Source organism: Eriocheir sinensis, chromosome 49, assembly GCF_024679095.1.
Source record: "Eriocheir sinensis breed Jianghai 21 chromosome 49, ASM2467909v1, whole genome shotgun sequence".
Classification (NCBI taxonomy): domain Eukaryota; kingdom Metazoa; phylum Arthropoda; class Malacostraca; order Decapoda; family Varunidae; genus Eriocheir; species Eriocheir sinensis.
This window is the reverse complement of record NC_066557.1, coordinates 7,770,151-7,798,008: the sequence shown is the minus strand read 5'-3', so window position 1 is coordinate 7,798,008 and position 27,858 is coordinate 7,770,151. Positions and strand designations below refer to the sequence as shown.

Genomic DNA, 27,858 nt, shown 5'->3' with positions numbered 1-27,858 from the left:
CTATAGGCATAGACGTAAAAAAAAAAAAAGACCGACAGATATATATTTTTTTTATGATAGACACACACAAATATACATAGACATAGAAAAACACAGATACAAAGACACAAAAAGAAACAGATGATCTAATTCTACCACCTATTACATATTCCTTAACGTACTGGGGGTAAAGAGAAACGAAAAAAACAGGAAAAAAATCAAATAAAAGGGACAGTCCGCGGGGTGAGACTGTCCACGCGGCCGCCATTCCTGCCGCTTCCCGCCCCGGACGCCGCTAACATCCCGTGGTGAGGAGACATTATTGACTTTTTAACGCCTTTCCCCTGTATTTATCCCCTCAGCAGCCACGGCACAGGTACATACAGGTGTCAGGAACTCGGGGGGACAGGTGTGAGCGGTGGACATGCTCTAGAGGCCGCTGTGAAGGGTTAAATAACGCCTCAGTCCGATGTTTGTGTTGGTGGTGGTGGTGGAGGGTATTTAAGCATCATCGTGGCGTTATTTACTTGCTCGCCGTGTTTTTGTGTTGCTTTTCTTAATATCTAGTGGCCCAGCAGAGGTACTAATGTCTAATGTACGGACAATTTACGGTTTCACCCAACCAACGATTTCCGGTAAATGTTCAGAGAGTTGCCCATCTTAAAATTTCATACACTGGCTATTTGTTTCAGGCCTAAATATTGTGCTTTTTCATTTGGAGAGAGTTGTTTTTCTTCGGGAACTTCTAAATAGTGACTTATTGCAATTTCATCATCCGCCGCCACAGCTGCAAAATAGCTCGCAGAGGGTTTAGTTTTTTTTTGCTTACCTAGTGATAGTAAAGAGGCTAGGGAACTTTGCTTATAGGGTGCCTCTTAGTGTGTTTTTCCATTCTGTCATACGAATTTTTTGAAGTATTGACACAAGGGCTGGATATGACTTCTTCAGGCAAGCTGTTCCACTTATTCACTACCCTTGCATCAAAGAACTTCCCTCTCTTGAGTGTTCTGTGCCTAGGCTTACTCAACTTGAGGCTGTGTCCCCTTGTGAGAATGGTGCGTGGTTCATGTTTTTCTGGTGACAAATGTAGTGAATTGCGGGGGATTCAAGGGGCCAGGACAGGATTAGGATGAGGAAAGGTATTGGGATATGGTAAAGGGCCAGGATTAGGGAAATAGTGATTGATGATCCTTTTCCAAAATGTGTCAAGAGTGGGACTGTTAACTACGATTTTCTTGCGTGGTGACAAATGTAGTGAATTGCGGGGGATTCAAGGGGCCAGGACAGGATTAGGATGAGGAAAGGTATTGGGATATGGTAAAGGGCCAGGATTAGGGAAATAATGATTGATGATCCTATTCCAAATTGTGTCAAGAGTGGGACTATTAACTACATGATGGAGATGATTCCACTCTTGGATGCTGCGGGGAAAGAATGAATATTTGAATATACTTGTGTTAGTCTGGTAAGTGTGGTATTTAAGGTTGTGGCTGCCTCTAGTGGATCATGTAGTTGTTGGGTGTAACGAAGTGTCTTTATTTATGTCTACTAAATTGTTTGTGATTTTATATAGCATTTGTTGTCTGTATTTGTCTTCACACCACTCTCTCTCTCTCTCTCTGATGCACACGCACAAGTTCCCACCCTGGCTATCTACTTCCTATTCCCACTTATACATGGCCCTAAACATTGTCTCTTTACAACCACTAAGGTAGACATGACAGTATTATTCCTTAAGTTCACCCGTTTCACCAAAAAACATCTTGACGCCTTGTGAAGTATTTTGTGTACATGCAACACACTGCTGTATTGATTTTCGTATCTATTGTGTTGGTATGTCCTGGAGCCACATTGTCCTGCGGTTGAGAGGCGGCAGCAGCAGGTGTGTGTCCCGGGCCAGGAGTAAGGGGTGAGGGAGCACCTGCCCCCTGCTATCACAGGTGTGCCAGTCCCTCAGTTCTGGGCTGGCATGTATAATATAGCAGACATTCTTGAGATATTATTTTTTTCTAAATATATATATCGTCCCAACTGCCGTGGTGCTGTTGTGGGAGGGAGCACTGCATGGTTACCAGATGCTTCAATAAGGGAAAGGGCTTGACATGGCCACAGCATCCAGGAAATGTACCTCCTTCAATACCATGGAAGGTTAAGAGATTGCAGTTACACCTTGCTCACTCTTGTGGTTGACACATACATTTCTCTCTGATAACATAACCATTTCCAAGCAAGTTAGATTTAGCAACTATATGATTGAGCAGCGATAGGTTCCAAATTTATTGTGGATAGGTCATGATTTTAATGATAATAAGTTAGTATCCCTAGTGGTAGTAATATACTATCCATTAGGTTAAGGGAGTGTTATGTTAGCTCAAGGGCCAATTCCACAGTACAATGGTTGTATTCGTGTTTAATAGTTGTAATCATGTTTATGACTAATTGCAGTAATCTTAATCAACGGTTATATTTGGTTATATTGTGTTCTTTGTTCCCCACAGACCGGCAAGATGGGAGAGAACGTCAAGTCGTGGCTGTACGCCTTCTGTGGCAAGAAAAAAATCACCCCCAACTATGACGTTAGAAATTCAGGTAAGTGGCCATGGAAAACTTTTATTGATTGATTGGTTCTGTTTTCTTGTATTTATTTATTTGATTTTTAGCTCTTTTTATTCTATAGTTTTGTCCTTGTTTAGTTACCATATATATTTACATAGTATACATATTTACTTATTTTTAGCCTGAAAGTTGAACAAGCATACATATTTACTTTAATTTTTAGTTCATAGTTATTGTTGTTTATTTGCCTCTTTTCTTAGCCTGCAAGTTAAACAAACACATGTGATTAATCATACAGTATAGATCTTAATTTTATCTTTATTTATTTATCTATATGCTTATTTATTCATTCGCTTTTTTTTTTTTTTTTTTTTTTTTTTTTTTTTTTTTTAGCTCATAAGTTAATCAGACACCTATACTTTATCATACAAAGTAGTTAAAGGTAGTTTTATGCAGCGGGGATTCCCTTACATGAGTTATCAATTTAGCTGTGATCCTGTAGTGCTTGGGAATGCATTCATGAAGCATTAACCATGAGTGAGCTTTCCTTTTCCGCAGTTTTCTAAATATAACAAATGCCCACATTCTCAAACATTTTGGGGCTTACACACCCACATTTGGTAAGGCTTTCATAGAGTTTGTCATTAGTATTTCCATGGGTAGTTTCATGAGCCTAGTGATAGTAAGACAAGGCTTTGGCATCATGAACATGAAAAACACTCATGAAAACTTGACCTCTATCCTTTGTAGCCATTGAAAATATTTGTTGCGAGATCCAAAAGCATCTGAGAATATGGGCCTTGGGTTTGAGAATGTTTTAACCATCTCCGTGATTACTCATCTCAGTATTATCCAATTCAATATTGTCTTAGTAATAAACTTAGTATGTCCCGGGGCCACGTTTTCCTGCGGCTGAGAGGCGGCAGCAGCAGGTGTGTGTCCCGGGCCAGGAGTAAGGGGTGAGGGAGCACCTGCCCCCTGCTATCACAGGTGTGCCAGCCCCTCAGTTCTGGGCTGGCATGTATGATATAGCAGACATTCTTAGAGGCTTTATTAGGAGGATTGGAATGAATGAATTTATAACATTCTACTTTTTATCGATAAAGTTAATAATTTCTTTTTTTTTTTTCTTCTTTTTTATCAAGCATGCATAATATAACAAGTTAGGCGCTTTTGATCAGAAGGTTGGAATGAAAATAAAGTTGATAATTTCTTTTATTACATATTGCGTTTTCTTAATCAAGCATGTAGGATACAACACATTTTTAGAGGCTTTGTTGGGAAAGTTGGAAAGTAAACTAAGTATGTAAATAAGAAGCAAGAAAGTAAAGTAAACAATGTGAGGAAATCTCTTTAGTATTATCAGGTGTTTAGTAGGAAAAAAAACATTATTAACCTGGTAGCAGCGACGGGCCAAATTTGTGGCTTGATATATATTATGAAATGGTTTGTGTGAGGGGTGATTTTTTCTCGTTTTTCTCGCTTGGTGGGACCATTAAGAAACATGATCCCCGCTGCTACCGGGTTAAGAACATAGTTTGGTTTGGGTGGTAACAATGACACGAGTTGAACTGTGCACCTGACCCATAGTGACCCATAAACCATGAATAAGGGTTGGCTCTGAGGGACATGCTGTGTGTGTGTTTCAGGGCCCAAGCAGCGGCAGCGGTTCCTGTGTGAGCTGCGCGTGCCCAGCTACAACTACGTGGGCGTCGGGAACTCCACCAGCAAGAAGGACGCGCAGGCCAACGCCGCCAAGGATTTCGTGCAGTTCCTGATCCGCAAGGGGGAGGTGAATCCTTCTGAGGTGCCGGATTTCCAGGTGGGTGATGGTGTTGTCTTTATTATTTATTTTATTTTTTGATGACAGAGGTGACTTAGCCCGGTAGCAGCGGGGATCATGTTTCTTAATGGTCCCTCTAAGCGAGAAAAATGAGAAAAAATCATCACTCACACAAACCATTTCATAAAATATTTCAAAGCATTTGTGATCAATTTATGCATCGTCTATTTTGGGCGGGTTTATATCATGGCACAAATTTGGCCCTTCGCTGCTATCAGGTTAAAGGCAAAATAAAGAATGAGCACTGAAATGATGTCTGTGAGGTACACTTTGTAATGATGTCCATGGGCTAACACAGAATGACAGTTTCTTAGTCTCTTACCTGTAGTTGAGTATTCGACAACGCCTCTCACTGCTGCTCTCATTCTGTGTACATTTTCTTCATATAGAGGCTTCTACATATGTTGATTTCTGTTTTATCACCACACTTTGTAATGGCAACTAGTTTCTTTGCGTCTTTCTCATAATTCAGCATTTATTATGACCCGTTTTGCTGTTGTTTTCATTCCTGTGTACAGTTTCCTTTTATTTACTCTTCTACATGTGATGATTTTCCTTATATTGAGCCTTGACAGGTGATTATTTTCCCTATACGTATTTACCTTATGCCGGTGATAATTTCCATGTCTTATCTTCCTGCAGGGCCCTGAAGGCAGTGGTGGTGATGGTGGTGCTGCTGCTGGAGGAGGAGGAGGAGGAGGAAGAGGGGGGGGGCACGGGGATGGGCTGCTCCCCCTGTCCGCCCCCATGGCCCCAGTCCCCGGCCTGAGGGACGAGGGCAATGTGTACCTGCCCGTGCAGCGCGGTGGCCCTGGACCAGGCGGCCGGCCGATGACCTACATGGAGAGGGTGGAGGAGCGCAAGGCAGTGGAGGAGGTGAGCATGTTTTCTTTTTTCTTTATTACCATCTTTTTTTACAGGAAAGGATGTAACTCAAGGGCACAAAAAAAAATAGAAGAAAACTCCGTGGTGCTGCTCCTGCAAATAGTGTGTAGTGGAAGAGTTCAAAATAGAGAGGCCTTGGTGACCCTTTCAGTAGTCCAGCAGGCTCATGTACCCCTGGCTGCTTTGGACCAATTCTCAGACAATGGTTCATGGAGGTAGAATTGGTGGAGTCGACACGGCCCGCTAATCCCATTCATTGAGGTGAAGCCGACGAACTGTCAAATTTACGGCCAAAAGATGGGGGATGCCTGGGCCTGGCCAAGCCCATTAAGAGGGAGCCTGACCTGACAACACCTGACACTTGGCCGTAAAAATGACAGCTCAGGCGGATTCACTTGATTGGGCTGATGTTGACTCCACCAATTCTACCTCCATGCTTTGGTTGGTATTCTTAGATGCTGCCAACTCTCACATCAGTTATTTTTACAAGCTGAAAAAGAGGTAAAGTCCATTCTCATAAGTATTTTTAAGAGTTCATGCTACAGAACCCTTGTCAAACTCCTACCAGGGTAAAAATACTCCCCCAGGAAAGCCTCACAACTTTGAAAGCCAGGTCAAATGTGTGTGCTTGGGCAACGAAATGTTTAATGATATGGCCCTTGAACCAATGCACAGTCAGTTTTAAACAAGCTTACATCAGGTATTTCATAAGTAGTCCTGCAACAGCAACCTCCAGTCATTATAATAGGTTAGTTATTAGTAATTCTGCAGACTCATTGGGTCATTTACTTCATGTCGGGGGCTTCGTGGTGCAATGGTTAGCACACTCGGCTCACAACTGAGAGAGCCCAGGTTTGATTCCCAGGCGGAGTGGAAAAATTTGGGCTGCTTTTCCGATACCCTACGCCCTCCACCCAGCAGTGAATGGGTACCAGGTATTAATCCGGGGTTGTGTCCCGTCTCCTGGGATCTGTTCCCTTCTCCTGCAATTCCTTCCCCTTCTGTCTCTCTCCGGCATATGACCACAGATGTTGCGCCGACTAAACGAAACTTTCCAACTTTTTCCTTACTTCATGTCCACTTGAACCAATGCAAAATCAGGTGTGGATGAGCTTGCATTGGTTATGTATTAGTAGCATAATGATTCATGAGTGATCAATACAGTGAGCCAAAGCGACGGAGATGAGCACCATTTTTTTTTTTTTTTTTTTTTTTTTTTTTTACAACATAGGAGACAGCTGAAGGGCACAAAAAAAAGAAACAATAATGAGAAAAAAAAGCCCATTACTCGCTGCTCCTAGATGCGAAGCTATGGCGTTTACTCAACTTTACCTCACTGTTACAAGAACATCCACCCTTGATATTCCACCGTTAGCTAAGGACACCAAATATACTACCCTGACCACACTAAGCTGAACACCCTCGCCCCACCAGGGAAAGCAACAACCCCACTAATAAGATGGCGCCACTATAAACACCTGCCTGCGCCAATACGGGCTGGGGCCAACTACCAGCCAGGCCCCTCAAGCAAGCCATAGACATAAAAAAAGAATAAAAAAAAAGAATTGATAAGTTTTACAGAATTTGAAAGCTCCCTAACTGTGGTATTGACCCATTATTGACTGGCTGCCTGACCTTCCTTGACCTTTTCTTTGATATATTACCTTTACCTGACATTATGGTCATTGATTTTCTTTTCTTTTATTCATTTCTGTTTTCTCTTGTATACATTTATATTATTTTTTGTGCGTGTGTTTATGTGTCAAAAATAATAAGGGCAAACTCACCAAAAGGAAGCCAGATTAACTTTCCTTATTTACCTTCTTGTTTAACTAAGAAGAGGCAAGCGTACTATCTCTTAACAAATAGGAGATTAGTGCTTCTATGGTGGTACCTAAAATTCCCTTTTTTCTGAGCACCTCATATGTTGCCCTCCATCATTTTCCCTGATTGAGTGTCTGAGTGTGACCTTCCTGCAGGCCGAGGATGTTGACCTGACCTCCCGGATCCACGGCAACTGGACGGTGGAGAACGCCAAGTCCCGCCTCCACATGTTCCTGCAAACCAACAAGATCAAGGCGGACTACAAGTTCAGCGCCATCGGACCCGACCACAGCCGGTAAACACACACACACACACACACACACACACACACACACTCACTCACTCACTCACTCACTCACTCTCTCTCACACAAACACACACACCCACACACACACTCACACACACACACTTTGTTGTAAGAGTATTGGCATTTGTTTGATTTATCAGGACTATAACATGCATCATCATTCATTTCAAGTTAAATATCTTGCTTAGTCCTTGCAGGAGAAAGAAGAGGGATACATAGCTAGCTTGTTTTTAGTATTTTTGTTCACTATTATCTCTGGTGAGGGAAAGCTTTGTTTCAGTGCTTGTGGTCACCTTGTGTTGAAGAAAGGAGGTAAAGGTGGAGATTTAACCCTCATTAAGCTCTTTCAGGTGCAGCAGCAGGTGTGGTGGTGGTGTGTTCAGGTGTCTAGGTAGAAACACAGTGAAGGGTTCGCTGTGTTCAGACTTGGCCACCTGAGTAAGCATGAAGGCAGACATGGGGCTGAGGCTGACCCACCCCTCACACACACTGTTCTTGGCATTGGCTGGAAAGCCACCTCAAAAATTACTTCAATGGAGGCAGGATAAGACACTGAGGCATGAGGGAGGGACGGGAAATGAAAGGCTAAGGCAATTATTGGGTCACATTTGTGGGCGAGACCTGCTGATGGGTCTGTGTACAACAAGCCTTCTTGGGGCTCCGGGCCAAGCCTCAGCTCTGTGTCTGCCACAAGACCATGTTAGGAGGTGTTGTGTTGCCTTGGTGACCTAATGCAAGGTTTAGGTTACATAGGCAGTGTGAGGCGTATTTGTCCTGCTGAGAGCATGAGTGAAGGCATGAAGGCTTTGGCTCAGCGCATAGGTTCATGGTAGCCGCTGGGCCTGTGAGGAACACTGCTCTGCGATGACTGGAGGCCTCCGGGGCGCCGGCGGGGCCCACAGGCACCACTCACTGTGGACTCTGCCAGTGCCGCCTGGAGCAACGGGGCGTGTGAGCTGCAGGCCACAGGACCACTGCCCCAGACCAGGCCAGACACACGGGCTACCCTCACACACACACACACACACACACACACACACACACTTTTAAAGTGATGCAACACTTGAATCCCATTGATTTCCTTACCTGCCCAATTACACCCTCCTCTACACCTTGACAGCCCCTGCAGCATGCAGGAGGCAGTCAAGGGACACCAACACAAGGCAGGTCTGGTCCTGGCCTGGGCTGGGGTTGAGGCAGCTGTGCCTGGTAGTGTTGTACTTTGAGCAGTGTTCCCCACAGGCTGCAGCTGAGAGGCCTGCACTGCACCGCTCTACCTGGCCTGGGCCGGCCTCAGGTGAGTGAGAATCATCGGCACCTCAGGTTGCAGACGCTGGCAGGGTGGGAGCACCGAACAAGACAGCCATGAGGGTCACCTTGATCCATACCCACCTTTGGCTTTCATAAATTAAGCTCTCAGTCAAACTTCTGTCCATATAGTTATATCTCCTACTCCATGAACATGGCAGAAGCATTTCCAATTTTCCCTGTTCCAGCACCCCTTCTCAGCACATTCCCTTGCCTGCCAGCTCTCACTCTCTCCTATATATTACTCATCCAGTCTATTGGTCCATTTCACTGGTGCTGTTCCCCTGGTACCATCTCCCTCAATCCTTCCCTCACAGCTCACAAAATCATTCTCATTCGTTCTTGTCACGCATCCAAACTGTTTGAGATACACGCCTCACTCGCTCAACCACTCTGTAATCCACTCCCTTTGTGTTACTTCTGCTGCCACCACAAACACTCCCCGCACCACACCTCTCCTCCTGTCTGTTGGTGCTCCTGCCGAGGCTCCTCTGCTTCAGCCGCGTCACCTTGGTCAAGTATTCAGTTTGTGGACTTGGAATCCCTTGGCAGCTGTAGTCAGGAAGTTCTCAGCCATGTATTTGTTAATGGTGGAAGTTCACAGATGAAAATTTTGACCAGTGTTTTGGTTTGTGCTTGTCAGTCACATCTAGCTCAGTGGATTAATCTCCCTCAGAATCTGTCTTGTTTAAATGAAATAAAAATGAACTGAAGTGATGCAAATTTTGTGTGTGAGAGGAAACTATGAGAAAAAACAGACTAACCATTGCTGCATGTATTTAAACCTTCAAATCAGTCTTGAAATTTGTATGTTAACTTTTAACCCTCAGACAGCAGCAGTATTTTAAAAGTAGCTCCCCCCAAAATGAATCTCGTCTATATACAGTCACTTCCGACCTTAGGACCGTAGCATAAATATAGTTACGCCGCATAATAGATATTTTAACCCGGTAGCAGCAGGGATCATGTTTCTTAATGGTCCCTCCAAGCGAGAAAAATGAGAAAAAATCACCCCTCACACAAACCAATTTATAATATATATCAAAGCATTTGTGATCAGATTATATATCATCTATTTTGGGGGGTTTATATCATAGCACAAATTTGGCCCGTCGCTGCTACATGGTAAAGCCACAAATTTGGCCCGTCGCTGCTACACGGTAAAGCCACAAATTTGGCCCGTCGCTGCTACCAGGTTAACTATCGTCTGTGTATAGATTCTACCACAATCTGGAAGTGTTGTTATATTTCTGCCATACAAAACTGACTGACTGAATTTTGGACCGTCTGAGGGTTAATCCACACATACATCATCATCAGTGTCATAAATTGCATACGTTAAGAACAGGAACAAGTTTTCATACCAGGAATCAAGACATGAGTTTACAAAGGAATTAAAGACATCCAGTATTAAGTGTTCTCCTATTACTTACGCCCTTATTCTCAGACACTTGAGGCTCTTTAGTCTTCCAAATATGTCGAGGCCGGTCTGCGTAGGCTTGCGTGGGTCCTTTCCTCCCCTCTGCTCTGCCACACAGTCCCAACACCTATCTCTTCCTCTCATATGTAAGCTGTAGGTAACATATGAGAGGAAAAAATAGGTGTTGGGAGTGTGTGGCAGAGCAGAGGGAAGAAATGGACCCACAGGAGCCAACGCCAAAATGGACTCGACAATTTGGTTTCACTATAGTAACGAACATTTCCAGAGGTCACAAAGGATATTAGTCGGGTTCTCATGAGTGTTTTTCGTGTTCATGATACAAGCTTGCCGAAATTGACACCTCTTGGCCACTCTTCTAACTCCTTTATAGAGGCAGTGATTAGCAGGCTTTATTTTTCTTCCATCATGGTTTCTTTTTTTTGCCCTTGAACTACTTCCTTTGATGTAAAATAAAATAATGAAAAAATAAAATAAGCCTTGTCAAGCTATCACTAGGCTCATAAAACTACCCAAGGATATCCTAAGGCAACCTCAGTGAAAGCCTTAACAGATATGGGTGTGTGAGCCCCAAAATGTCTCAGAATATGGGCCTAAGGGTTGGTCACTCTTCAGCACTTTGATCTAGCAGTTGCATAAGTGTTCCCCCCCATATGTTGCCCTCCAAATGAAACTTGTTGTTTTCACCTCAGGAGCTTCGTGGCAGAGATGTCGTTCTACGTGAAGCAGCTGCAGAGAGGTAAGTCTTTTAGTGGGGCTGGACTTGTCTTGGGAACTGACAGAGGGAAGGAAAGACTTTCTTTCTCCAGCCATAATATAAAGCAAAAACTCACTTCAAATATGTTTTAGCTGTACAGGCAACCCTTGGGTTACGATGCTCTCGACCTACAACGTTTCGTGGTTACGACACGGTCCCCATAAATGATTAAATAATTCTTATTTCGACTTTCAACGTTTACATCGTAAATGCGGACTTCGTGCGGAAACTAGTTTGTTGAGCATGGCAGAAGAATACGTCGTCACCAGGCATTGCACTGAGGCTGGTGCATTGTTTATATTCCGCTTGTATGCCGTTTGGGTTCCTTGGATGCTGTGCTGTGTTGTTTCTGTTGCCTTTATTTTTTTTTTGTGTGTGTGTGTGTGTGTGTGCCCTTAATCATGCTTCCTAGGCGTAAAGGTGACTTCTGATGGCAGTGCTTGTAAGAAAAGGAAAGCCATCACTAAAGAAGTGAAACTAGACATTGTGAAACGCTCTGAAAAGGGTGAAACACCTACGTACATTGGCCGCACACTCGGCCTAAGTCGTTCGACTGTGGCCACAGTTATTAAAGACAAAGATCGTATTCTTGAACATGTGAAAGGATCGGCTCCCATGCACTCCACTGTGATTACCAAGCAGCGGAGTGGTCTCGGGATTGAGATGGAAACATTATTAGTGCTTTGGCTGGAGGACCCGCATCAGTGGTGTATTCAATGGCTTATTTCGGTGTGTTTCAATAGCGTCAAAAATCGGATTACGACACGTTGTTAGGAACGTATCTCTATCATAACCCGAGGACCTCCTGTACTTCAGTTGATTGAATTTGTTTGTTTTATTGTGCTGTTTTTCCTCCTCTGTGACAGACATTTAATTCTACTGCATTTCCTCCTTGGCAAACATCTTTACTGTACTGCATTTGAAGTGTGGTAGACATCTTACCTCTATTGCATTTTTTACCAAGGCAAACATCTTAAAAACTTCAATATATCTTCTCTATGGCAGACATCTTAACTATACTCTTTTATTTCCTCCATGCCAGACATCTACGCGCGAGAGACGGGCTCCAACAAGCAGGCGGCGAGCAAGAGCTGTTCCCTGTCCATCGTGCGGCAGCTGTTCCATCTTAACGTGATCGAGGCGTTCTCCGGCACGCTCAAGAAGAAGGAGAGCGAGAAGCTGAAGCCGTATGACATTGAAATGAGCCCGGACCTCATCACCCAGCTGGACGGGGTGATCAAGGCGACGGGGGTGCAGCCGGCGAACCTGGTGGGTGCTGGTGCTTTTTTGGGGAGCTTCTTCTTCTTCTTTTTTTTTTTTTTTTTTTTTTTTTTTTCACCCGCTGACTTAAAAAAAAAATTTGATCAGTAAAGCCAGAATCACTAACGCTACTTAATGAAAACCACTTACCATTTCATTCACTTCAAGTTTATCTTTTGGGGAGCAGTAGTTTTTATTTTTATATTTTTGCCCCCCCCACCCTCTGACTCTAAAAACGTCTACTCAGTGCAAACTTTTTATTGTGTACCATCAACCCCACTTGATGCAAACCTCTTTCCTTGCACATTAGAGGAGAGGAGCAACTCGGAAGAAACAATCATCTACTAACCTCCACACACATAAACCCCAGCCAGTAATATCACCATTTTTGTATCTTTTTTGTGTGTGTGTCTTTAACCCCTAAAGGGCCGGAGGCGGCTATAGCCGCTTCCACGAAGGGTCAAGGCTTATAGCCCGCTTGCTTTTTTCAAATTAAATTTATTTACTTTTCGGTATTTTCGATGACCATTCATTGGCAACACTGCCAGAGATATGTTTAGGCTACTGCTTCAGAATCTTGCCCGCTCTCACGATGGACAGGCGTGCCACGGATTCTGCAGACCCTGCCGGCCCAGCAGAGCAACACGAGAATGAGAAGAGTATGCTACAATGACTCCCAAACCACACATCACAAGACTGTGTTACATAGAGAAAGCTTAGAGTATTGACTATATATAAGAATTAGAGCATGGGGGCATCCGTTTTCATTACGCACTAGTCAAGGCCACACAAGCGAAACGAACGCAGAGCGGGCAAGAGCCTCGCTAACTCCAAAAGTCTCTCCTCTTCAACTCAATATTTCTCCAAAACCACAGCACATAGAAACGTTTTCATGCAATAATTAAAAAGAAGAAGAGTTGATGATGACCATGACGACAAAGTAATTTGTTATTGCATTGTAGTTCAGCAGAATCAAGTGTGTGAATATAGGCTATTTTCGGTGTTTGGTGCTGAGGTGCCGGTCCTGTGGATGTTGTAGATGACCACCCAGGCCGGCCCTTTAGGGGTTAAACTCCTACCACTACTGTAAAGCATACACACACACACACACACACACACACATACTTCAGTACCAACCATTTTCCTCACCCACAGGACAATTACAGCCCAGACCAGGCCATCAACTTGGTGCCGGATATTAAGTTGGCCGAGTTTGAGGCCTCCGAGGCGCCTCCCAGCACAGGCGGCATCGTGTCCTGGTCACCGCCGCAACCCAACTGGAATCCCTGGACCTCCTGCAACCTGGATGAAGGACCCCTCGCCTCCGTGAGTGCTCGCCTTGCACTCATACACTTCCTTTGCTTATAGGGAGAGCATGACTAAAATATACCATGTTACATCCACACATATACTGTTTTAAGTGTAACATTCTTCCACATCCTCTGTCTTAAGTGTTACATCCACACATATACTGTTTTAAGTGTAACATTCTTCCACATCCTCTGTCTTAAGTGTTACATCCACACATATACTGTTTTAAGTGTAACATTCTTCCACATCCTCTGTCTTAAGTGTTACATCCACACATATACTGTTTTAAGTGTAACATTCTTCCACATCCTCTGTCTTAAGTGTTACATCCACACATATACTGTTTTAAGTGTAACATTCATCCACATCCTCTGTCTTAAGTGTTACATCCATACATATACTGTTTTAAGTGTAACATTCATCCACATCCTCTGTCTTAAGTGTTACATCCACACATATACTGTTTTAAGTGTAACATTCATCCACACCCTCTGTCTTAAGTGTTACATCCATACATATACTGTTTTAAGTGTAACATTCATCCACATCCTCTGTTTTAAGTGTTACATCCATACATATACTGTTTTAAGTGTAACATTCTTCCACATCCTCTGTCTTAAGTGTTACATCCACACATATGCTGTTTTAAGCGTTACATTCATCCACACCCTCTGTCTTAAGTGTTACATCCACACATATACTGTTTTAAGTGTAACATTCTTCCACATCCTCTGTTTTAAGTGTTGCATCCATACATATGCTTTGTTTTAAGGGGGGCAAGATTCATCTATGCCAGGTCACATCCCTAAACGTGCTTCTATAAGGGTTATATTCATACTCGTGTTTTATTTATGGGGTAACTTTGATATGCTGGGTTTCATCAATACACATGCTGTTGTTTTTGCTATATCCCTACACATGCTACTGAACACTTTCAAGAGGGGAGTATCAAGACACCTTTCCAAATGGTTCTTGCCTCTCTGTTTTGGAACTACACACTTTGCAGGAGCAGTGCCAGCAGTCTTTTCTCTCTCTCTCACACACACACACACACACACACACACACACTCTGTCTCTGTCTCTCTCTCCCACACATGCACACACACTTTATTTTCCTGTACTTCCTCCTTTCCAATAAATAAAAAAATAATAATAATAATAATAATAATAATGATGAAAACAGGACAGCTTCTGAGTGTTACCTTCCTGCCCCCTCAGATCAGCCTGGACCAGCTGAGCCTCGACCTCCAGAAGACACACCAGAACCGCCTGCAGACGGACGAGCGGCTGCAGCACATGATCAAGCAGCGCAAGGACCTCCCCGTCTTCAACATGCGCCAGGAGATCCTGACCGCCGTGTACGACAGCCCCGTCACCATCATCAGGGGCAACACGGGCTGCGGCAAGACTACACAGGTTAGGACACTCACCTCACCAACCGTTTGTATTACAGCCGTCCCTCAAATAGTACGGTTTCGAATTGTTCAGTTTTGGTTTTATACGGATTGTCATGGAAGATCTTTTAAGGATTTTTGAATTTCCTGCTCGTTGGGAAATTTAAAAATCCTGAAAAAAATATGTGAAAATCCATGTAAAACTGAAACCAAACTATTGGGCACCGTACTATTTGAGGGACGGCTGTATTTTGAATTTGGAGGTTGTTTTACTTTTCGTTTTGGGGGAAGCAGTGACAGCGTGACGTTTTGTTTATTTATTTATTCACGCACTCATTTATTGAATAAGTTAGTGTTTTGTTTGTTTGTTTGTGTTTGTAGAGGTGTTGCCTTTGATACAAGAAGAAAAAACAGGAGGTTACTGTTTTGTGGGGATGTGATTTTTGTTTCGTTTACTTATTTATTTTACTATTATTAACATATTTATTTTTTGTCTTAATTGTGTAGCATTTAAGTTAATTTAGCTTGCAAACATCAACAAAAACAAGTAGATGAAATACACAGAGGAATATCTTATTAGCTTACCAAATTTATGCGGCTTTTAAACACAAAAAAAAAAAAAATTTGTTGTGGTAAAGAAAAGCAAGTCCCAACATCGAGGTACAGGTGTGTGTCAGTCCCCTCCACTAACGAAGGTCTCCCGTGCAGGTGTGTCAGTACATCCTGGACGACTACATCCAGTCTGGCTCAGGCGCTTACTGCAGCATCGTGGTGACTCAGCCGCGCCGCATCTCCGCCGTGTCCGTGGCTGACCGCATCGCCTGTGAGCGCGGCGAGGAGCTCGGCCGCAGCATTGGCTACTCCGTCAGGTGAGGATGCGGCTTGACTGACTTACACACCTCATCGTCTGTTCATATTTTCATTATCCTGTCTATCTTCTGTTTTCATATCCTTTCATTTTCCCCTCTTCACCTTCCTCCCTTTTCCTCCTTGTTTTCCTGTCTACTGTGTTGTTTTCCATCTTCATATCCTTTCATCTTCCCCCTCTTCACCTTCCTCCCTTTTCCTCCTTGTTTTCCTGCCTACTTTCTGTTGTTTTCCATCTTCATATCCTTTCATCTTCCCCCTCTTCACCCTCCTCCCTCTCCCTCTTTGTTATCCTGCCTGCTTTGTCGTTTTCCATCTTCATATCCTTCCATCCCCTCCCTCTTTGTCTTCCTTATTCCCCCCTCATTATTTTTTTTTTGTCCATCTTCTCCCTCTGTTACCCTGCCCATCACCATTCATTCATTCATGGGCCCCGTTCACCACTTCACCATGCACACACCTCACAGTTTCACCATCAATGTCTGCTCATCTTTTCATCAACCCTCTTTCCTTCCTTCCTCCTCTCCCCTACAGTGTGTTAACCCATGCATTTTTAAGCCTTCCAACCCTATTCCTCCCCTTCCTTCCTCTCCTTCTCTCCTCTACATGTTCAACAGTGCACAAACCCATTCCCTTATAAGCATTCTAACCCTCATCCTTGGCTCTCCTTTCCCTTACAATGTGCTTACCCATCACCTTATAAGCCTCCTAACCCTCCTCTCCTCTCCTACGGATTTGAGTGTTCTACCTAATCCTTATCTAATCCCCTTCTCTCCTCCTACAGGTTCGAGAGTGTCCTGCCCAGTCCTTACGGGTCCATACTCTTCTGCACGGTTGGGGTGTTGCTGAGGAAGCTGGAGGCCGGCCTGAGAGGGGTGTCGCATGTTATTGTGGATGAGATTCACGAGAGGGACATCAACACGGACTTTATCCTTATTGTGCTGAGAGACATGGTGAGGCTGGGGGAGTGTTTGGATGGTATCATAAGACACTTTCGCTTCTCACATCAGCTATTTCTAAAGGTCAAAGAGGGGGTCAGTCGGGTTCTAATGAGTGTTTCTTCAGATTCATGGTACGGTAGAAGGGTCAAACTACCACCAGGGTCATAAAGTACTCTTGGAAATGCCCACAACTCCTACGAAAGCCTTGTCAAATATGTGTTCTTGGGCGGCGAACTGTCTTGTGATACGACCCTTTGTGTTGGGGGATGGCAGTAGTAGTAGTTGTTATGGTAGTAGTAGTAGTAGTGATTGTTGTAGTATCAGGGCACCTCTCCTCCCGAAATTGACCCCTCTTTCGGCCACCTCCTTGGATTCTTTTTAGGAGCAGCAAGTAGCAGACTTTTTTTTATTATTGTTTCCTTTTTTTGTGCCCTTGAGCTGTCTCCTTTGTTGTAAAAAAAAAAAAGTAGTCATTGTTGTAATATCAGGGCACCTCTCCTCCCAAAATTGACCCCTCTTTCAGCCACCTCCTTGGATTTTTTTTAGGAGCTGCAAGTAGCGGGCTTTTTTTATTATTATTGTTTCCTTTTTTTGCGTGTGTGCCCTTGAGCTGTCTCCTTTGTTGTAAAAAATAAAAAGTAGTAGGTAGTGATTTATAGACTTGATTTTTAATGTAATGTTAGTTTTTATGTCTCCTTGTTCAGTAAAAGAAATGCGTATATACTCAACCATCACCTCTCGTCCTCCTCGCACTTTGTCCACCACACGGTATAACTAAACATGCCATTATTACGGTCACATTTTATTTTATATTCATGATTCTTTTTCTGGCCTCTTGCAGACTCTGTGTATTCTTATGTTCCTTCCTCAACAGAACTAAAGATGCCATTGTTATTACTTAATCTTTTTTCATTCACTTATTTTTTATTTATTTTTTCCCTTAGGCTGCTTGCTTTACCATGAATAATAGAAGAATAAATTAAAACAGTATTGTCTACCTTCCTCTCCCAACAGGTGCGCGCCTTCCCCGACCTGCGCATCATCCTCATGTCGGCCACCATCGACATCAGCCTCTTCCACCAGTACTTCTCCAACCCCGTGGTGATCGAGGTGGAGGGCCGTGCCTTCCCTGTGCAGGAGTACTTCCTCGAGGACTGCGTCGAGCTCACCAAGTTTGTGCCGCCCCCAGACACCAGGAAGAAGAAGAATAAAGTGGGTTGGAAGGGTTTTAGGGTGGATGTATGTGTGTGTGTGTTCTGTTGGTTTATAAGAGTCTTAGGGTGGATGGTGTGTTTGTTGTGTGTGTGAGGGTCTTAGGGTGATGGTGTGTTTGTTGTGTGTGTGAGGGTCTTTGGGTGATGGTGTGTGCTGTGCTCTCAGTTTTTGGTGTCATTTGCTGGTGTGAGGGTCTAAAGGTGTGTTCCTTTTTTAGTATTGTTTGGTAGAAAGGTTTTTTTTAATAAGTTTCCCTCCACTTTTACTTATGCAGAGCAGTAGTTTTGCAAGCTGTTTCCTGGATATTTTTTTTATTTATTTATTTTTATTTTTTTATTTATTTATTTATTTATTTTTTTTTTATTTTTTTTTTTTTTTTTTTTTTTTTTGCTTCCTGGGGGCTTCGTGGTGCAGTGGTTAGCACACTCGGCTCACAACCAAGAGAGCCCGGGTTCGATTCCCAGGCGGGGTGGAAAAATTTGGGCGCTTTTCCGATACCCTACGCCCCTGTCCACCCGGCAGTGAATGGATACCAGGCATTAATCGGGGGTTGTGTCCCGTTTCCTGGGATCTGTTTCCTTCTATAATTCCTTCCCCTTCTGTCTCTCCGGCATATGACCACAGATGTTGCACCGACTAAACGAAACTTTCCAACTTTGCTTGCTTCCTCTGGTGTACTAAAAATGTTTGGAGTGGAGTTTTAAGAGAGAGGAGGAAGAGGCAGAGCTTATCTTTCCTCCCATTCATTACCCTGCATTTCCACACACAGGAGGAGGATCTGCCAGGGGATGAGCCAGAGGAGAACCTGAACTTCGTCAAGTCCAGCCACTACTCTGATGCCACCAAGCACTCGCTCTCCATCATGAGCGAGAAGGACATGAGCTTTGAGTTGGTGGAGGCGCTGCTCAAGTACATCGACACCCTTACAATCCCCGGCGCCGTCCTCGTCTTCCTGCCCGGGTGGAACATCATCTTCGCCCTCATGCGCCACCTCAACCAGCACCCCGTCTTTGGTGAGCGGCCCATCTTCTTTTTCTTCTTTTTTTTTTTCACCCATTTTCTTCATGTCCCTCCAACTTATTCATCTTCCTTTCTCTGCCTCTTTATTATCCTGTCTATCTTCTATTTTCATATCCTTCCATCTTCCTCCTTTTCCCTCTTTTTTATTACCTATCCTGCCTATGTTCTGTTGTTTTCCATCTTCATATCCTTCCATCCTCTCCCTCTTTGTCTTCCTTATTCCCCCCTCTTTATTATCCTGTTGTTTTCCATCTTCCTTTTTTCTCCCTCTGTTACCCTGTCCATGTGTTTTTTTCATCCTCTCTTTTCATCTTTCTTCTTCTTTTTAATTATCCTGCAAAACTCCCTTCCCTCCCATTCTCTCCCTTTTCATCATCATCTCTTTTTTTATTTCCCTGCAAAACCGCCTTCCTTCCCAATCCTCTCCCTTTTTATTTTTTTATTTTATTTATTTATTTTTATTTATTTTTTTATTTTTTTATTTTTTTTTACAACAAAGGAGACAGCTCAAGGGCACAAAAAAAGGAAACTATAATAAAAAAAAAAGCCCGCTACTCACTGATCCTAAAAAAAGAATCAAAAGAGGTGGCCGAAAGAGAGGTTAATTTCGGGAGGAGAGGTGTCCTGATACCCTGCATAACCTCCTCCCCCCCCTCCCTTCCCCAGGTGGCAGCCAGTACACGGTGATGCCCCTGCACTCCCAGCTGCCCCGGGAGGACCAGCGGCGGGTGTTCGACAATGTGCCCGATGGTGTGAGGAAGGTGAGTCACGCCTGTTGAGGTGCGTTTGTTGGTCTGGATTTTATTTTATTTTATTTATTTATTTATTTTATTTTATTTTATTTTTTTTTCCCATCAGTCGATACAGCTCAAGGGCAATAAAGAGTGCAAAATAAAAGCCCGCTACTCGCCGCTCCTATAAAAGATAAAAGGAAAGAGTGGCCAAAAGAGAGGTCAATTTCGGGTGGATGGAGATAGTCATTAACCCGTCCGCTGCGATTGTCACGGATTTCGCATTCACTGGTAGCCTGGTAACATATACTCCCTCTGTGGTGGATAGTGGAGTGTTTCCCATGTGGTATTGGTATGCTAAATTTCCCCTCCCAAGGTACATGACTACATTTTTCTTCATTGAATTGTAACAGGCGCGTTTTGTTCCATTCCTGTAGCTTGGTGATGTCTTCTCGTAGGAAATCCACAGTTAAGGGGTTAAAGTATCTCCACCCTTTCTCTTCAGTCCTCAGTCTGTGTTTCTTGCTGCCTGTCTCTTATGCTAACACCAATACGCTTTCACTGTTAACATCAATACCTGTACTTTTTTTTATTTTTACTTTTCTGAACACCAGTTACTCTACTCTTACTTTTATTCTTACTTGTTTCTTCTAATTCTACTTTTACCAACACCAGCACCTTTTATATTTACTAACTCCAATACATTTTACTTTAATTAACACCAGTGCTTTTTACTTTTCCAATTCCTGTACTTCTTACTTTTGATTTTTTTTTTTCTCCTTTTTACTCTTACCTTTCTTTACTAACGCCTGACCTGTACTTTGTCGATATATATTTGTTTCTCTTCATATTTACCTGCTGTAGTTTATTTATTTTTTTATTTGTCACGTATATTTATTTATTTATTTTGGTTTGTGTTAGCCATTCATTTATATACACAGTTGTTGATCCTTTTTTTATTGTCTGTATTCTATCTGCTTACTTGTCTGCTTGCATGTATTTATTTTATATGTAATGTAGGTGTTTATTTATTTACATCTTTGCTATTTACTTTTTACTCCACCTTTACTAACGGCATCGTCACCGCCTCCTCGCCCCACAGATCATCCTGGCCACCAACATCGCCGAGTCCTCAATCACCATCAACGACGTGGTCTTCGTGATCGACTCCTGCAAGGCCAAGATGAAGCTTTTCACCTCGCACAACAACATGACCAACTACGCCACCGTCTGGGCCTCCCGCACCAACCTGGAGCAGCGGAAGGGGCGAGCAGGCAGGGTGCGGCCGGGCATCTGCTTCCACTTCTGCACCAGGGTAAGTGTGGGGTAGGGGTGAGTTTGTTAGGGTAAGGTTAAGTTAGGTTAGGCTAGGATGGCAGGGTTAGGTTAGGTTTGTCTATAGTAGCAGGGTAAGGGCAGCATAGACACATGAATCGTAGGGTAAATTCGTTAGGATAAGGGTAAGGTTTGGCAGTGGGTCAAGGGCAGTGTAGACATGTCAACCCGTCCGCTGCAATTGGAACAAATTTGTCTTTCACTGGTAGCCTGATATCATATACTCCCAGGTCTTTCTCTGCCTCTGTGGTGGATAGTGAAGTGTTTCTCATGTGGTATTGGTGTGCTGGATATCCCCTCCCAAGGTGCAAGACTACATTTTTCTTCATTGAATTGTAGCAGCCACTGTTTGATCCATTCCTGTAGCTTGGTGAGGTCTTCTTGTAGGAAATCCACAGTCAACGGGTTAAGGGGAAGGTTACATTTGTTAGGCCACCAGGGTAAGGGAACGAGCAAGGTAGAATAAGATGGACACATTGGGTTCGGGTAAGTTGTTATCCCTTCATATACATCCCTCTTCCTCACAGGCTCGCTTTGAACGCATGGACGAGCACATCACCCCCGAGATGTTCCGCACGCCGCTGCACGAGGTGGCGCTGTCCATCAAGCTGCTGCGCCTCGGCTCCATCGGCGAGTTCCTGTCCAAGGCCATCCAGGCGCCGCCCATTGATGCTGTGATTGAGGCCGAGGTCACTCTCAGGGGTGAGTACTGGGGTGTCGATGATCCTCTTTATTTTTCAATTAATGTTTGTTACTTTTATTCTACTTGCTATACTTTATTTATCTACTTATTTATCTGTCATAATTTAGTTATTTTCTATTTATACATATATTTATTTTAATGTTTACTCCTCTCTTATTCATTAATTTAGATGTTTTTGTTTGTTCACTCTGATACACTGTTTGTCTGTTATTACTGTCATTTTATCCATTTATTTATTTATATATCTTTTATTGTCTACTTATTTATTGTAAGTCATGGTTATCTGCTCATATTTTCACTTGTCCATTTATTTATATATGCATTTTTTCTCTTCTTATTTATTTAGTGTGATACATTTTTATTTATATATACTCATGTCAGGCAGTTTTTTAAATTTATTTATTTCTCTACTCATATATCTGGAATCATTCCCTCAGAGATGAAGTGCCTGGACCCCAACGACGAGCTCACACCCCTCGGCCGCATCCTCGCCCGGCTGCCCATCGAGCCGCACCTGGGCAAGATGGTGATCCTGGGCTGCATCTTCTTCTGCGGCGACGCCATGTGTACCATCGCCGCACAGAACTCGTCCTCACAGGAGATCTTTGTCATCCGTAAGTAGGGGTATCGGTAGGGGAGGAGAGGGGGGTACACGAGGACATAAGGACCCTAAACGTACACCATTCAACTCTACACTCTTATTGTTTCCACTTCCCCCTGTTGTACTTTCTTCATTAATACACTTCCTCTTCTTGCTATACCTTTGCTTATTAATAAAAATGGGGTATTAGGGGCTAGCTAGTCTGTCCACACATGACAAGGTTTTTCCTTTTCTCACTCTCCTTTTTCTCCCCTCTCACTATTGATATATATGGAAAGGGCCAGAAGCAGCAATGTTTTTATCTCTTATTTATTCATTTGTTTGTTTGTTTTCTATTTTGGGGGAGTCAGTGTTTTTTGTGTATATCTATTTATTTATCTATCTCTATCACACTGTCTTGAGTCCCTCCATTACTGCAAAAAGGTGTAAGTTCAGTGTTACGCCCTAACCAGCCCTCACATTCTGCTTCCTTCCACTACAGCCCCAGAGTACCGGCGTCTGAGCCCCTTCCAAAGAGCCTTCTCGGGGAACCGTTGCAGTGACCACATCGCCACCCTCAACGCCTTCTCTGCTTGGGAGGAGGCCAGGATGGGCGGGGAGCAGGCCGAGATCCGCTTCTGTGACTACAAGGGCCTGTCCATGCCAACCCTGCGTGTCATCTGGGAGGCCAAGGTGAAGGGGCGACACTAAAAAGACAGTTTTCCCCGTACTTATAAAGACTTGGAGTGAGTTAGAAGAGATGGTGTTGGAGGCAAAGAGTGTGTAGCAATTTAACCCGGTAGCAGCGGGGATCATGTTTCTTAATGGTCCCTCTAAGCGAGAAAAATTAGAAAAAATCACCCCTCACACAAACCATTTCATAATATATATCAAAGCATTTGTGATCAGATTATGTATCATCTGTTTTGGGTTTTTTTTTTTTTTTTTAACTGTCTTCTTTACAAAAAAAAAAATACTTCCCCCATGGAACCTGCTGAGGAATATGTCTTGTTTTTATTCTTCATTTATTTTTATTACTTTATTTTTCTTGATCTTCAGTCTCTACAAAATTAAAAGTACCCTCCTTCCTCCCTTTTTTATTTTTCTTCATTTCTTTATTTCTTTCTTCATTTTTTTATTTTGTTTATTTATTTATTCTTGTACTTCACCCTATACAAAAGAAAAACAACCCTCCTCCCTCCCTAACAGAACCAGCTGAAGGAACTGCTGGTGAACGCTGGCTTCCCTGAGGAGTGCCTGCTGCCCCAGTCTTACAACTTCTTCGGTCCCGACCCCAAGCTGGACCTGCTGGTGGGCCTGCTTGTGCTCGGCCTCTACCCTAACGTCTGCGCCCACAAGGAGAAGCGCAAGGTATACAGCGTCATCATTGGCCTTCCTCATACAGTCTCTCCTCTTGCCTTTGAGTTCAGATTTTTTAACAGGGATGTATACTAGAGCTTTTTTGAGGGGTGAGGTGGGGGGGGGGGGACTCTTATTTAATTATTTTTAAAAGGGCTTTATACACTGATTGAATTATAAGAGGAATTTATTTGTTTTGAAGATATTTATTTATTTCAGATTTGTTTATCTATCTTAGAGGGATTTATGTATTTTTAAGAGGATTTTTTTCTTTATTTCTCAGGTGGATTTATTTTTTTATTACCAAGAGTGATTTTTTTACTTCTAAGAGGAATCTATTTACTTCTAAGAGGAATCTATTTATTTATTTTTAGGGAGACTTATTTATTTATCTGTTTCATTTACTTATTTACTCTGCAGGTGCTGACAACCGAGTCCAAGGGCGCCCTCATCCACAAGTCATCCGTGAACTGCAACAACCGGGAGACCGTCTTCCCGTCGCCGTACTTTGTGTTCGGGGAGAAGGTGAGGATGAGGGAAGCTTAGATGACGTTAAGTTTTCATAATTCTTTCAAGAGGAGAGTATCAAGACACCTCTCCACCCAAACACTGACCTCTCATATATGGTATATTATGGATGCAAATCACCATGTTTGGGATTTCCAAATACTGAGTTTTTTATGCGTAAACATTCAAATATAATACTGAAAAATTAGCTTGAATATCCACAACAGTTGATTTTCTTGAGTTCACGAACTAGAAATGCGCAGGTGCCACATTATCAAAATTACCATTTTGTTGATGGACAGACAAAATGAAATGGACTGTAGTGTTCTCTGTTTAGTTGGTCCACTTCTATTTATGTTTATTCATATGGTCATTTAATAATTTATATATGACAAAAATGTTAGACAGTTCTGTCTCACAAAGACATATGTAGTCAGTTATGATGCTGGTGTACTCTAAGTCCTTTTATATTATTTACCTTTATATTTATTAACTTTTTTCACATTTATTCTATTTTTTCCTCTCCAGATCAGGACGAGGGCAGTGTCATGCAAGGCCATGACCATGGTGACACCAATCCACCTGATGATGTTTGGCTGCCGTAAAGTGGAGGCCGTGGAGGGCGTGGTGAGTGGCTGTCTTTCAACTATTGCCTTGTAGGATTATGGCAGCACAAAAGTCACAGGCTGTATTCTATGTTGAATTTATAATGCACTTCCTGGCTGCTAAGATTTATGCAAAAGCTGCTAGACCTAATGTTTGAGTTTCATGGTGTGCTTTCTGACCACCAAGATTTAAGTTAAGTGTTATCATTGTCAAGGGAACTCAAGTCAAGTGTATGAACATTGACCTCAGAGAATTATGTCAAAGCACCAAAACTTATTTTCTTCTTACATCTGCTCATTTATTGCTGTTTATATTATCGAGACATTCTGCTGGTGACCCCAGAGACGCTTCTGCCGTAGCCACCCCTTGCCGGAACAGGGCATCACAGATATATATATGTGAAGTAGTAAAGTTGGGGGCATACACAATAGCTGTGCATTGCCAATGCATATAGGTGGATAGATTCACAATACTGAGAGTTGTGTCTTTTGTCACCAGGTATTCATGTAAGTATCCATATTCTGAAGAAGTTGTGATCCAGCAAGTAGCTTTATCACAACTCAGGAGTAGGACGTGACACACTTGACTCCTGATATACCATGTGCTACATCTCTCACCTCCCCTCTCCTTCTAGGTTCGTCTGGACGGCTGGATCAACCTGAACATGACACCAGAGCACGCGGCCAAGATCCTGACCCTGCGCCCCAGCCTGGACGCCCTGATTGTACGTGGCACCGCCCAGCCCGAGGCAGTCACTGAGCCCTCACACCAGGATGAACAGGTCAGGCAACTCTCTTGTTCAGTTTGGGTTGTGGTTGACTCACCCTTTCCTATTAAGTTCAGGCACTCATTACTCTTCTTTACGGCACCAGTGATTAGCGTGCTTTTTTATACCCTTAAGCTGCTCACGGTTATCATCTGCCTTGCAATAAAACCTGTACTTTCACTCCCATTAGTTGTCTTCCTACATGCTCTTTCTCTCTCTACACAATCCATCCACCTCTTCCTCATTTTTTTCCCCTTCTCATTACTTGTCTTCCTATTTATCCCTTTCCAATGCAAAACCCATGTATAGTAATAGGTTACGTGGGAACAGGAGTAGGATTAACTCCACCCGGAGCTCTAACACCGTACGCCAACACAGCAGAGCAGACCAAGCCAGGTGTATTCAAGAGCCTTACCACTACAGTTGTTGATATTGTTGCAGGTGATGAACTGCACCCGCCAGTTGTGTCGCATGAACGCCGGCCGCTTCAACATGGAGCAGATCGGCATGCAGGGTTTCAACACACCGAGGCCCCCGCGCGCATTTGGGAACGGACCACCGATGAAGAGGAGCAGGCCCGATGAGGAGTCAGGTGTGTGTGTGTGTGTGTGCAGAGATATTTATTCTTGACTATACCCATTTTCATGTTTCCCAAGTCTTGAATTCATACCCTTCATGGCATAGAAAAAAAAAAGACCTTGTAATTACAGTGAGACCAGTAATCACACTTCCTTTGGTCTCAGGTGGCGGCGGTTTCGACCAATCATCTGGCAGTGGCGGCGGCGACGGTGGTGGCTTCCAGAACAGATACCTCAACAACAGTTCGTTCGCTAGTCCGAGCGTTGGCCGAGGCTTCAGGGGCGGCCGAAGGGGCTACGGGGGAGGTGGATACAGTGGGGGCGGGTATGGTGGTGGTGGCTATGGCGGTGGAGGTGGGTATGGCGGGGGCAGAGGCTATGGTGGTGGTGGGTATGGAGGGGGCCGGGGGTACTCTAGAGGTGGGTATTAAGGAGGTGGAGGGTGTAGAGCGAAGAGGATGTGGAGGGAAGAATAGGGAAAGGATGAGGAGGGAAGAATAGGGAAAGGATGAGGAGGGAAGAAGGATGTGGAAAGTGAGCTCAGTATGTGGAGACCAGATTAAGTATGAGGTTGACATTTAGCAATTCCATCCCTAATAAAACCCCATTCCCAAACCCACTAGACTCCTCCCCCTCATTTTTTGTTCCCTTCCATTCATATTTATACACTATTGGGCATACAATGTCAAAAGACTTAAATTAAGGTACCTTGCCTGATGCTGCACCTCAGGAAATGTCTGATTTCTTTTACTTTTGCACTTTTGTTAGAATTTAAGACAGCAGAGCGCTGTGTGAGTGGCATTGCTGGGAGTGAGCCAAAGTTGAGTGATATAAGTGGAAATAATGACTGCCTGAAGATTATAAGTACATGCTTCTCCATTTCCATCATTCCTTGCATTGTTGAAGTCAATTAGATGTTTGTGCATCATCAGACAGTGCAGAATGTACAATATAGTAAGGGTGTGACCTATATGCAGACCAATATAATCAGCTTCATAGATACATAACAATAGAATGAACTGGTGTTGTCCTCTCGCTGGGTAGAAAATTCAAGTGTGGCAAAAATATTCATGTTGGTAAGCAGCACTTCTGCACCACCTCAGTGTGACGTGCATGAAGGAGGGACTTTACCAGCAGTAGGAAATATGTCAGTGTGGAGATTCCTTGTGGCGTGTAGTGTGTTCAGGTTATCCTCACAAAGCTGGTCTCCATTCAGGCCCACCAAGGGGTCACTCGGGGCATGACGTCTGTTCTTGCATCCCAGCTCTGGAGGAATCTCTCAAACAAATTCCTCAGATGCTTTACGTCACTTGGTTCTATCCTGAATTAATTTTCACTTCCTGCCAATGGAACACATGCTGCTGTGTTTATTGTCTCAAATATGCAAACTGTGTGGGATGTATTTTGTTATTATTATTATTGGGGTAGCACTTTCACATTAGAATGCATATTAAATTTCTGGGAAGTAAAGTCTCCCAGTCTTAATTCCAGCACTTAAGAGCCAACCATGAACAGGACAGCTGCTGAGGGAAGTCCGTGTTTTGCGAAGGATCTGATTTTTTTTTTTTGAGGGACTTTATTTGGAAAGGATTGTTGACCTGGTGAGACAATAAATAAAATTCTTTACACTTTGGTCTTGGTCGATTGTCATGTGTTTTGAAAATAAATATGTAAACCTTGGAGTGTTTATATGTTCGTGTGTAGATCATCTGGTCAGGCCTGAACTCTACTTTCTTGGCTGGCTAAACACACCTTGGCTGGCAGCTGAGAGGCAGGCAGGTGGCCTTA

At 43.4% G+C, this 27,858-nt stretch overlaps 1 protein-coding gene across 2 annotated transcripts; it reads left to right on the top strand.

Moving 5' to 3' along the window:
* Positions 1-216: 216 nt before the first annotated feature.
* On the top strand, positions 217-27,750 carry LOC126981818 (ATP-dependent RNA helicase A-like). 2 transcript variants are annotated; one of them, XM_050833389.1, is made up of 24 exons: positions 217-287; positions 2,478-2,568; positions 4,185-4,357; positions 5,021-5,254; positions 7,243-7,382; positions 10,833-10,879; positions 11,940-12,166; positions 13,313-13,483; positions 14,687-14,884; positions 15,571-15,731; positions 16,514-16,682; positions 17,685-17,882; positions 18,655-18,898; positions 19,572-19,666; positions 20,739-20,951; positions 21,499-21,673; positions 22,112-22,288; positions 22,757-22,947; positions 23,464-23,625; positions 24,034-24,138; positions 24,649-24,747; positions 25,361-25,507; positions 25,934-26,084; positions 26,236-27,750. In XM_050833389.1, exons 2-24 carry the CDS (start codon positions 2,487-2,489, stop codon positions 26,499-26,501), a joined length of 3,825 nt encoding a protein of 1,274 aa, XP_050689346.1. In that variant the 5' UTR covers positions 217-287; positions 2,478-2,486; the 3' UTR covers positions 26,502-27,750. The 2 variants fall into 2 exon arrangements, with proteins under 2 accessions (XP_050689346.1, XP_050689347.1); XM_050833390.1 differs by lacking the exons at positions 217-287; positions 2,478-2,568; positions 4,185-4,357; positions 5,021-5,254 and adding an exon at positions 8,637-8,691 and having other exon boundaries at positions 7,345-7,382.
* The last annotated feature ends 108 nt before the right edge of the window (positions 27,751-27,858 follow it).